Below are 12896 nucleotides of genomic sequence, written 5' to 3'. Positions count from 1 at the left end.
AACCAAAGCACTAGTGGGATGTTTCCCTGAAGTATGATCCCCAACTATGTTGAGGAGTCAGTGGTGACTGCATGCTGCACGAGGAAGGTGCAAAAGGTGCAAAAGAAACAATTAATGGACAGAATGCCGAACAACGCAAACATTCACCCCCAGGGTTTAATCCATCATTCTTTTGCTCACCCCACCACCCCAGTTTGGACCCAGAGGAAGGTGGCATCCCACCACAAGGTTAAGTGAATGGTCCAACCATTATAAAGTCAAAGACAAGGTTTGGTGACAGAGATGAGCTCTGACTGGTCTTCTAGCAGCTGATACTAGTGCTCTGCAGGATTAAATTAATAGGATCATGCAGGGGCACCTTGAACCCTCCGCTTTAGCAGCTACAGCAGGGGTGGGGTCCTCTATGGGACTCTTCTGTCTGCAACTCGGTAGACAAAAGCTCATCATTAACGCTGGAATAAAACATCAACGTAAGAGCAGAAGCAGGGAGAACTACAGCTGAGTAAATAGAACAGGGAAAGAAAGAAGGAATATTGGAAGGAAGGGTGAAAAGCAAGTATGGATGAATGAGTAGATGAAGAAAAGTGGAAAGCAGGTGGAAGGACAGGTGAAAGGACCGCACAGTAAAGGGATGGATGAGTGAATGGATGGTGAATGGACAGGTGAAAGGATGGATTGATAGGTAGATGGACAGGTGAACGGATTGCAGAGTAAAGGGATAGATGGATGAATTTTAGTGAATGGATAGGTGAATGGACAGGCGAAAGGATGGCAGAGTAAAGGATGGATAGGCGAAATGATGGCATAGTAAAGGGATGATGAGTGGGTGAAAGGGAGTGAATGTATGGCAGTGTGGAGTGCATGGATAGACTGAAGATTGGATGGATAGCTGATGGACGGCAGAATGGATGGATGACAGCAGAATTGATAGATGAATGGATGGCAATACTAATGGATGAATGGGAGTGGATAGATGGCAGAGTATAGGGAAGGATGGAAAAGGGAACGGATCAATGGGTGGGAGAGTATAGATGGATGGATTGATGGATCCAGATTAGGTGGCTGAATGGAATGGAGAAAGATTGAATGATGGATTAAAAAATGAACAGATTACAAATTGTTAAGGTGAAATAGTGGATATCAGTAGGTGGATGGAAGTGTGAAAAAAAGAATAGGTAGATGCACGATAGAAAATACAAGGAAGCTGTTGCATAGAGGGTTCAGCTCACTTGCTTGGTGGCATCAAGATTTTCTGGCTACTCCTTTGTGTGAAACCCAGCATGCGTTCCCTCCCCTATGGGGACTCTTTATAGTCCTATAATTTATTTATTTGAAAGGTTTTATATAGCGCTAGCTACACCCGAGGGCACCAGAGCGCTTTACATCGACAATGAAAATAAACCGGAAAACAACAATAGCAATAGATGAAGCAAATTAAACAAATGGTAAACATGTGGAACCAAAGGGCTGGCCTTGCTGATCAAAATATAAAAAACTGCTTGGTTGATGGACGTTACCCAGAGCAAAAAATGGAACCAGACCAGTTTTTGCATAGTTCACCAAGAACTCTAGCTTGTATGAGGTTTGTAGTGCTAGTTATGGTCACTAATGTTATTGTCAATGAGGACTCTCCAACCTCTCGGAACGTCGTCTGAATGAGAGCAGTCCAAGTCTACATAGCAGTGAACCTTGTAGGAACATCACCCTTGGTACTAGGATCTTTAAAGACCTGAGGGAGGCACTGATATTAAGTTGCAGTAACCTGTATAGGCAAGATTGGTTTCTCATAATGAATAGGTAATTCCTGTGATCATTCAACAAGGGGCATGACAGTAGGTAGGAAGAAGGTAGACCACGCAAATCCTACTTTTGTCTTTGCTCAGCTGTCAATATCGGAGTCAGAGTTGGTATTGTGCATTTTTTGTAGTGGGAAGGGTTCAATATCATAAAGGTGCGAGATAAGGTTTTTAAACGCCCTTGGCATCGGCTTGATCCGGAGGTCCTTTCTACCTGGTTATGCGGCCATTTACCTCAGATATCTTTGGATGTTGACGTGGCTAATCAGTGTTACCACGATTGGCTGACGGACGGCCTAGACAACTGTATCCCAGCCAGATGGTGTAGGAAAGGTCGTAGACCTTCTAATCCATGGTTTGACAACACTTTGTCCCTAGCTAAGAAGAGCTGTAAGCGGCTGGAGTGTGCATGGAGACGCTCTTATGATGAATCAGCAAAACTTGAGTATCGAACGGCCCTTAAACAATATCATAAAGGCATTCGAAGAGCGCGGGCGGACTTTGTGGCTAGCAAAATTCTGTGTAGTTCCAACCCTGCCAAAACGATTCTCTCTGTTGGGGGACATGAAGAGTACAGGTGCTATTGGGGCTGCGCCTGTCACCTCTAATTGTCAATGCGATGAGCTAGCCCAGTACTTTGTTAAAAAGGTGGAACTGATCTATCTGGCTCTTCCTAAGGTAGCCCCACTGCCGGAGGTAGATGGCCTACAAGGGGGGGGGGGGGGGGGGGGAGCTGTCGGGGAAGGTCGTAGTTTGGCAACACTTCCTCCCCTCTCGCCGCAGGAGTTCGAGGTACTATGTTTAAAAATCAAATCAGGCTCCCCGGCCGATCCAGTAACCCCTGCTTATTTTCACCAGCTCTATTCTTCCATATCAGCCGTGGGCCTGGATCTGGCTAATCTGTCGCTGCGGTCGGCATTAGTCCCCCGGGCTTGGAAACATGTAAAGGTCGTCCCCTTGTTAAAAAAAACCTTCTTTGGACACTGCCAATCCGGCCAACTATCGACCCATCTCCCAATTGCCTTTTCTGGCTAAAGTTGTGGAGGCTCATGTGAATACCATTCTGGCCAATTTTGTTGAGCTACATGCTATATTTGATTCTACTCAACACGGCTTCCGGCCCAGACACAGCACTGAATCCGCCCTCCTAGCTGTGTCAGAAATCATTAAGAGCAGCCTTGATATTGGGGACTCAGCGGCCTTGGTCCTTTTGGACCTAAGTGCTGCTTTCGATACGGTGTCCCATATCATACCTCAAGCGTCTGCAGGATATCGGGATCAGGGACTCAGCCCTGGCCTGGATTAAATCATTCTTATCGGACATATCCTTCCAGGTCCTGGCACCCCCCTTTTCCTCACAGGAATTTGCACTACACCAGGGGGTTCCACAGGGCTCAATTTTGAGCCCTTTATTATTCAATCTATACGTCAGCCCTCTAGCAGTGCTGGCGAAAGAGAGGGGGCTGTCGTTGGCGTCGTACGCGGACGACACCCAATTAGTGATATCCTTTTCCAGGAAATGTACCTCCAGCTTAGACAATTTTAAGGACGATCTGTTAGCTATACCTGATTGAATGGCAACTAATTGCCTCCAGCTTAATTCTGGCAAATCTGAGATCCTTCCATTTGGAAAGGATAGGGAGCTGTGGTCAGACCTATACTGGCCGGATCGATTAAAACCTGCCCCACTTCCGAAGGAAACTGTAAAAAATCTTGGGGTATGGTTCGATCAGGGACTAACCTTTGAGAAGCAAACCAAAACGGTTGCGGGGGTCTGTTTTGGACTCCTGCGGGGTCTAAAGCCTTTGCTTGGGTTTTTTCCTCCTTCAGTGCATCAGACTATTGTCCAGGCATCTGTTCTCTCAAGACTGGACTATGGCAACTGCCTTTATTTGGGAGCCACCAGAGCCAGCGTTAAGCGCCTCCAGAGGGTCCAGAACACAGCAGCACGGATTTTGGTCTCACTACCCAAGCATTGTTCAGTTGCACAGGTTCTCCCCAAACTCCACTGGTTGCCAGTGGACAAACGAATACAATTTAAAGCACTGTGTATTTCACACAAGATTCTGTCTAAACAGGCCCCGCCTGGCCTTCTCCAGTTGTTGGAGGCTTATACACCCAAGCGCCCCTTGTGTTCCGCTAACCTAGCTATGGTCTGTCCACCCACGTGTGTGGAGGGCTAGGGCAGAGGGGCACTCGTTCCGCTGGCTGGCGGCAAAATTATGGAACTCTTCCAACTTCTATCAGAACTATTTCTAACCATCTGCCGTTTCGTAAGGCTTTGAAGACTTGGCTTTTTCCTACCTCTACTATTTAACTCGTCAACTTGCTTTGGTCTCTGTCTCTGGTCCTTGTATTGCGCTGGGACGCCCCGTTGCTGGGGCAGCCATGCGCATTATAAATCTGCAATAAATAAATAAATAGGGCAGAACCTCCCCCTTTCCTTTTGCCATACAGGTAAATAACAGGCATAGTATTCCTGGCCCATTTGTGAGAGCAAGACAAATTCACTAACACTTAAGATTGATCCGCTCTAACTCCTGCAAGAGTTCTAGGGATGCCGAACTGAGTACAAGCAGCCTGGATAGTGGGAACCCTGGAAGACGGACCAAATCTGGTGTTCACCACTCAGAAGACCTATGCCTTTTTGGTTATCTGGGTCCGTAAGTGGTTGTGGAGAAAGCAAACTGTCAAAATACATCCCATTACAACTTTCCTTTTTGTACGCACCTTTTCTTTTCAGTTAAATCACATCTTACAATATTTTCTCTTAAATTTTAAGTTCAGGATATTCAAATTACCTTCTAATAAATGGTTTAGTTCAACAGCCTGTCTGATCTTTTCTCAACTCGGTCCAATTAAATGGTTTGAGATTTCCATGCACTCATCCGTTCACGTTGCCTTTATTCGATCAATATTTCAGATAAAACCTAATATATGCCATAAATGATACGATACTACACAATATAAAGTGCTGAAACATAACAAATATTACAGTAAAGGTGAAAACACTCCAATGACCTTGCACACGGAATGCATGGCAAGAGTTAAAGGCAAGAGTTATACAGGGAGCAAGTCCAGAGAAGGAGTGACGCAGACAGAAAAGGGGACCAGGCAGGGGGTAGAGGGAAAAAGACTAGAAAGATTCAAGCTGAATGGAACTATAGGCAAAATAGGACACAGAAAATGTGAAGGGAAGGTTGTAACATTTAAGTGTGCAGATTAGAATGGGTAACACCAGCTAGACAAGCCAGGAAGGTAAAGGAGAAGAGGATGGGACTGAGGCTGGCGCAGCACTGCCACACAAGGTCAGTAGCAAATAACTACCTGAGTAGTTCACCAGCTGCCACTGCAGCCTTGTAACTCCAAGACGGCAGCAGAGGTGGCTCCAAAGGCAGGCAAGTAACACAACCAGTCACTAAGACGGTTTTCACACGATCACTCAACTTCAAAAGGATTACATACATTTATGGAAGCCCATTTGCCTTGAAAGCACTATGCCAGCATATGTCAAGGCATAAAGTGTCAACAGCAATACCTCACAAAATGTTTAAAACGCGATGGTCCAACTGTTCTTCAATTCAGAACTCCTAACAGTACAATGATGCATACGTGTGAAGGCGTTAGGGGTGAACTGATGATCATTAAATAACCAAAAGGCAATCTATTCAACAACTGAAAGCATTACCTTCTGCTGGATTCATGGCTGCATCATGGAGCAGAGTCGCCACACACCCAGCAGCACCTGCAAAAGGAAAAAGTCACGTGAGGAAAAGAACGTTTGCTTTGGCAGAGGTCCTTGGCAAATGGCACTCATCCGAATTTCCAACCCATGGTGTATGTACAAAACATTTCACTAATAGAATGACTCTTCATTAGAGAAGAAAGGCCATACGTGTGCTTTATTTACAGGCATCTTCTCGAATAAATGACTAGTATTTCCCAAAATATCTAATCTCAACCAACAGCCATCACGCCACAGCGACCCATTAAAATGTTCAATTTAATGAAACCTGGAGCACTGTAACGCCCCTCATCGACCCTCAGCTCGGAGAAAACCTATAAATAACTGTTCCCTAAAAAACAAAGATTTTTTCTACAATCACACCAGGAAAAATTTCGAAAATTTCAAATGCATACCCACGTAAACACTATCTTCAACATTTGAGTGCGCAAAACAAATCCCGTTGATTACTCCCTTCCAATTAAAGGTCAAGACAAATAATGACCTTTCAACTAAACAAATCGAAACCTTGTTGGCTGCAACTGAAACAAAATGTCCACCATGGCTTATTGAAAGTGCACAATGCGATAGACTGCAGGTATCAAGGAAAAATGCCCAATTGCTGATTTGGAATATGTTTTTTTCCAAGGCTTCGCCCACACCACAAGCTACTCAAAGGGTGAGAACATTAATACTGGTGTGTCACTGTAAATCACCTCAGGTAACCAGCATTGAGCAGGATAATCCAAATATAGATACTTTCCTCCAAATCACCATGTTAGGGCCAACATGACAATTCTGTGAATAAGTTAAAATATTGGTTTCAAAACGAGGGACAACCAGACATTAAAAAACCAACCAAGGCGTATTAACCAAGCTTAACTAAGTAGTAAAATACCTCAGAATTAGTAAGATGCATGAATGCTGCTAAACACAAAAAATACAAAGACTCCATGGTAAGAATATAAAAAACGCTGGTGGTCTTCAATACTTTCAACTGGGAGGCACAACATACAGTAATTAGGATTATATCTTAAAAGGAGCAGGGGTCTTCACAATTAGTAAGGATGGACTGTTTGCGACTCCACCACAGCACAATAATGGAACTGGCCAAATCACACCTCCCGTCTTCTTGTACACCACCGTGGCATGGTACTGCATGTTGACCTAAAAAATAAACTATGAATGAAATACTATTTAGTCAAATTCCATTGCTGTTCAACGCTTTCACAAATACTTATTCAAAGGCCAATGATTTTGCACATGAAGGAACAACCCTAATCTATACGAACAAGAAAAACTAATAATCAGATAAAATTTCCATAACATGGTGAAGATAACTTCCAAAAATTTAGACAATGGTAAGATCCCATATAAGCAATCAATCCTCTAATAGAAAAAAAAGTACAGTTGAAGTTTAAAATGCACCTTTTATACCCTAAAACAACGGAAAAGTGAGCGAGTCAGCATCAGTGGGTTTTCTGTAGCATTTTAAACCTCACTTGATAGCAAAATAAACAAATCCGCCAATGGTTTAACATGTTAAAGCAACCTATAAAACTGTTTGCTCTCATTTTGCAACCTTCACTCACCGGACAAACCTGAAAAATTTACAAACCAAACTAAAAGGAAAACTTTGCCATTAGCACAGTAAGGAAATAGTGCACATCTCATTAATAAACCCTGCTGTTTGTATGTGCTTGCATGTATTTAGTTCTCTTAAAAACTGACTATACCTTCGAGGCCTCCAGTAAATGTGCAACACTTGCCTCATTGCCTGTCAGCCTATGCCATCGAAGCCAGAGGTTGTGGTAACATGTTTGTCCACAGGCTTTTAAAAAAAATATATATATTTTTTTATTAACCCTGCCATCTGGGAAACACTGTAAACAGGATTCTTACTGAGAGGCAAACTTTACTGCTAGATGGACAGGCTACCCAACAGCTCACTTCAAATCGTCACAAAACAGACTACCAAACAGTTAAGAATGTTGGTTACTACCAGTGACTTAAAATCTTAACTCGAGCAAGTCAAATGCGGAGATCGCAACAGAGAAGTAGAATTTAGTCTACTGGATTTGATGCAGGAGAAAGGAACTCCCTCCTTTCTCTGTGGTGGGATAAGCAGTCTGTACGCACCAGCACCATGATGTACGCCTCAGAGGCAGGCCTCTCACAAGTAGTGCCCAAGTGAGGCAAAACTATAACAAGAGCAGCTCCAACTCACATGACGTATGATTTCAGAACCAACGTTCCAGTTTAGAAATTTGTAAGTAGCATTTGCATGAACACAAAAAAGTAACGTAAGAAGGAGCATGCTATGAGGCGCTCTTGCTTTAGCATGGCCAGGAGACTGTCGAAACAATGAGCACTCGGCCGAACAGTAGGAGAAAAAAAAGTCCAAGCACCTATGAAGTCAGGCAAACAGGCCTAGGAGAGGTAGAACAGTCCCAGGGTGATCAAAGAGCAAACCCTATCACACTAAGTAGTTATGGCCTCACAGATGGCCATTAATCAAGGGGGTAGTAACAACGCTAAGAGTGGCACTGACGTGACAGAGAATCTGGCTCTCAAACCTTTGAAAACTTTATATCAAATGTGCAAGTGGAAAAAAGTAGAAATTTGGGACCGAAAGAATCCCAAGACATTGAGTTGTCAAACAAGCTGTTTGTGCAAGAGCATCCATACATACTTTGGAAACATTTTGTTGTGAGGGAAAGAAAAAGATACAGAACAAGAACCAGTCTATATGTAGTGAAGGAAATTAAGGCTGACTCACTAAACACAAGACTTTAGTTATACTTCAAGTATTGAGCGTATTGGAAGAGGTACCGAAAACAGACCTTTGTCGGCTGCAGAAAGCAGAGGGAGCAAAAAATATATGAATAAACACGTTTTACTCCAATACGTTAACACCATGGAATATTATGGGCGGTATGAGGTAAATGTCCCCTTTTGAGCCTTCTTTATTCTGTAGTTTGGAAGCGATTATCAAAGAAAACTGTTGGTATATCTGTAAAAATAAAAGAACAAACTGTTTACCTAGAAAGATTGCACAGTGAATAGGCTGCAACTAAGTGCAACTCGAAGAAGATGGACAGGTTGCAGCATTCATAGAGTAATGAAATTGATAAATGGACAGAAAAGGAATCTGGATTAGGTTGATTGCAATCAACCAGATTCTAGCCATGCTTGAGTAACAGAGAATGCTCAATGGAAATCCCAGAATCCCTAATGTGCATCCCCAGAAGGAAAAATGCACATACCAAAGCTAACAATGGCAAAATACTAAAAGGCCCGTTGCCTCGTTTTGATCTACATACTATCCAATGTTTGCAGCACCACTAAGTTTTATAAGTAAGAAGCTTACCCGAGATGATCAACTAACTTTCTACCACACTAATAAAAGTAGGGTAGTTATAGAACAGAACACTGTACATTTGCTCCATCATGAGTTAGTGTATTGAGCAGCCTTCCTCTTACAAAAGTTGCATATTGATAAGCCTGATGTATCTCTATTGAGTACAGAAGGTTTCGTTCTTAATCACCTGTTTTCTTACAATTCGGATATCTTTAACATTGCTATGCAGATGGCTCAACCCATTTGATAGGCACAAATTATCCAGACTGAATATGTCCTTTTTGTACATCCCTATAAAATAAGCAAGCACACAGATTAGCAGGGAAAGACCAGGAGCATATATGCTCGCTTGTACTCCAAGTCATAACTGTCCAAACACTGCACAGTATTCTGTACACCGTATAAAATAAAGGCCAAAGTTTTCATCGACATAGCCAGGTCCTCGGTTTTCCATTGTTCCATCAGCATAAAATGTTATTCTGAAACACGGTCCCTCTTTCGAAATTGTACATATCATTTAAAGCCATTTCCCTGCTCTTGTGAACTTATGACACTGGATACTTGTCTTTCATTATTACTTTTAGGCTTAATTGCAGGGGGGTTTTGTGCACAGCAAGCATTTCCTTTTGTTGGTGCCTTGTAAAAATGTCGCCTTTGGTTATTTTTTTCACTTCTGTCTATTTCTAAAGTCTCGACACCTTTGAGTTAGAATTGGTGTGTGTAATGAATAAGATCAGACTAACAGTTAACAGATGGGTTGTTCCAGGAACGCAGTGGAAGTAGTAATTAATTCAAGGGTTTTCTGCTCACACCTATTTCAGACATTTCACGTGGATGATATACCCTTGGTCTGAGATCCAAAGAAAAGCGGCGACACTATCTTTTTCATGACCCATTCAGTTCTGAAGCTTCAAGATAGTAGTCATTCATCCCTGCAAACAGTACACTTTACTGCAATATATTATTTTGCTTTCCTCCACCTTTGCATTCTCCAATGCCCGGCTTCGACCGCCCTGCCCTAGTTCACAGCTTCTTTGCTTATCCCGATGTTTTCTGACAAGTTTCCAAAATTAAAACTGCTGTGGTTTAACTAAATGTCTGGAATACTCAGGTGGAGACAAAATAGAGGTACTTAAAGATGTGCCTGGATTATTTAAAATATATTCGAAAAATTCATAAAATTAATCTGATGACAAGACAGACATTGTGGCAAACCTGTGAGCCTTTGTTATTTCCTCATGGTGAAAAAAAATATATAGTTGGGTCTTAATGTATTAAGAAAAAAATTAATTTCATAAAAATTGAGATTCGCTAACATCATGGCCCTGTTCATGGGGTGTTTGGTCATTGAGAGCCTGTCTACCTATGCGAAAACATCAGGAGCTGTTCACATTACAATTCTCTACATTGGTTTGACATCTACGTATTCTTATAGATACTGGGGAAAAACTAACAGGCCTACTTGTCCTTAGATTCCAAGCCAAAAGGTTTCTGCCTCTTCGCACAACCAATTGAAAAGAGAGCCTGCCCAAGGAATGTAGATGTAAGGAAAGTAGATAAGGTATGGTTTGGAGACGTTGCCACCTGAGTAATAAGATCTCTCAAGGTTTAGTGTGTGACATTAACTATGCATTAACATTCATAAAACATAATACTTAGGTGGAATTATTATCACCACCAAGATTAAAATCGGCACTGATGATCAACACAAAAATGACTATGGTCCCTGCAAATAGCAACTTCTGTATGTCTAAGGATAAGTGAAATGTGAAGACTTGTCAACAGTTAAATGGTTGATTAGGGTCTTGATGTGGGAAAAGAGGGGCCATAAACAAGTTATAATTGCGTAGAAAAGGGACCTTAACAGAAGGAACTTTCTTGAAGGCATTAATACAGAATAGGTTTATTCAAGTTAGTTAGCAAGGAGAGTGGAATACTCTTAATTTGGAGGGAAAGTGTACAATCAGGCTGTTATTTGATAGACAGGGTAAGATAATCTTAAGGTGGAGCATTAAGAAGCTATTGGACAGGAATCATCAATACCGTTGGCAATATGGCTATTGCCCCCAGGGCGGATTTTATCACTCAGTGTCTTTTTTAACTTTTCATAGCAGGCAAAGTATAGAGCATGAGCTGGGCCAGCGCCTGTGGCGGTAACATTCAATCCACGCATAGGTCTCCAAAACCCCTCTGTTCGGATGATCCGCATCAGTGCATCCATCACATTCCGATAACGAGCGGCAGGTTCTGGTTGAAGGCGTTGCATACGGGTCTAAAAACAAAAAGATATTGCTATGATTAAAGACCCACAGAAGTACAAATCACATTTTAAAAACAAACTGAGAACTTGGTGGAGCTCAACACTCAGTAAAAACTAAACTGTAAAAAATGAAAGATTATTCCCCCCTTAAAGTTTACATTTTTGATATCATGATCAAAGAGCAAAAACGCCAATGAATATATAACCCATTAAATGACAGGTGAACTAAAGACTGTTCGATCTACAGTAAAACAATCTTTGACCAGATCAGGTTGACGTTAGTAGGCTGGTGAAAGAAGAAAGGAGAAGTTATCAAAGATCACTGGGTAATAATGAGATGAATGGCCAGGTCTAAACTGGGGTGGCATGATGAGCAAAACAATGATGGATTTAACCCAGATCTCTTGACTGCGGGTGAATATTTTGATTTGTTCTGCATTCCGTCCATCAATTGTCTGTCTTTTGCTTTCTCGCCCCAAGTGCGCCAGGTATGCTCAGACGTGAGTCCTGGGCTCACTGTGCCACTGGAATTAAGCTATCCTGGCTGAAGAGGGGTGAAACACCGAAATCGGTCCTAGGTTGCTGGTTTCCGGTCCAGGGAGGACCTGGCTTGGCAGTTCAGGCTGGACTGTTCCCATGAGGCACAGGGTCAAGACTGATTTGCATATGGCCAGGTCTAAACTGGGGTGGCATGGTGAGCAAAAGAATGATAATTTAACCCAGATATCTTGACTGGGGGTGAATGTTTGGATTGGTTCTGCATTCCGTCCATCAATTGTGTGTCTTTTGCTTCCTCGCCCGGAATAGTTAAAATTACAGAAGGTCTGGTGAGAGGCATTATGGATCTTGAACTAGGTGGCAGTGTCCTCACTTACTTGGTACCTAAAGATTATGAGCAAAGGTAACATACAATTCCAAACTGCTTGTGCTCAGAACTCAATTTTAAAGTAAATGTGACCACTGCCAGAGTACATGAAGGATTGGGCAAGGTTTTAAGCACATACTATAAAGAACGTTTCTAGGAACAAAGTCACTAACAATTAACATGAACCGCCATTTCCAGTTTGATATTAGAAAGACGGAAGAATGCAGTTTTTTTTAGATATTCTCCAATTTAGAAAAAAGTCACAGAAACAAAATCATAAATCTGTAGGAGGCAGCACGCAATTACACCGCTTAATTCACCATGGAATGAAACTTCCGAAAGCCTCGCCTGATGGAAAAGGAACAGAAAGGAAAGCACAGCAGGAGCGCTCCGAGGTCGTCAACAGGGGATTTTTAAATGACAGGGGAGCAGGGAAATCCAGTAACTGGCAGCAACGTGCGCACAGATCTGCACAACAGCATCCGGTGCAGTATGAATAGTAAAGAGACTATGGCAAGTGGCAGCTTCTGAAAGCGTTTCAGAAATTAACAGCATTTATCAATGGGGGCTTATTAGATAACTGGCTTGACATGGCTTATAGGATAATTGGAACACTCCTGACTTTACGAATTTTTGGTACTGCGTTATCTTTGAGAATTATTTTGTGTTCAAAATCTCTTAACATACCAATATTTTTTTTGAAAACAGAAGGAAACTTTTTAAAAGTTTTTCACCAACCTTTGTTCCCTCATCCATTACCAGTACTTTCTCTACTGAATTGGGGTCAAGAATTATATGTAAATTTCCCTGGTCTTTCCATCCCAAAACTGATGGGCCCTTTTTGGAAATATATAACTTACCACAGGATTGACGATTTTTAAATTCAAATT

General features: G+C 42.2%; 1 protein-coding gene across 1 annotated transcript in view; it reads right to left on the bottom strand.

Annotated features, from left to right (window-relative positions):
* The window catches only part of SLC25A28 (solute carrier family 25 member 28), a 48416-nt gene that overhangs the window by 5535 nt on the left and 29985 nt on the right, over window positions 1–12896 (bottom strand). The window contains exons 2-3 of the mRNA XM_085606315.1: window positions 10925–11153; window positions 5485–5541 (exon numbers count right to left, since the gene is read on the bottom strand). Of these exons, the coding sequence (XP_085462441.1) occupies window positions 5485–5541; window positions 10925–11153 (286 nt within the window). The remainder of the gene's footprint in view (window positions 1–5484; window positions 5542–10924; window positions 11154–12896) is intronic.

Source organism: Triturus cristatus, chromosome 1_2, assembly GCF_964204655.1.
Source record: "Triturus cristatus chromosome 1_2, aTriCri1.1, whole genome shotgun sequence".
Classification (NCBI taxonomy): domain Eukaryota; kingdom Metazoa; phylum Chordata; class Amphibia; order Caudata; family Salamandridae; genus Triturus; species Triturus cristatus.
The sequence above is the reverse complement of the archived record's forward strand: the minus strand, read 5'-3'. Positions and strand labels throughout refer to the sequence as shown.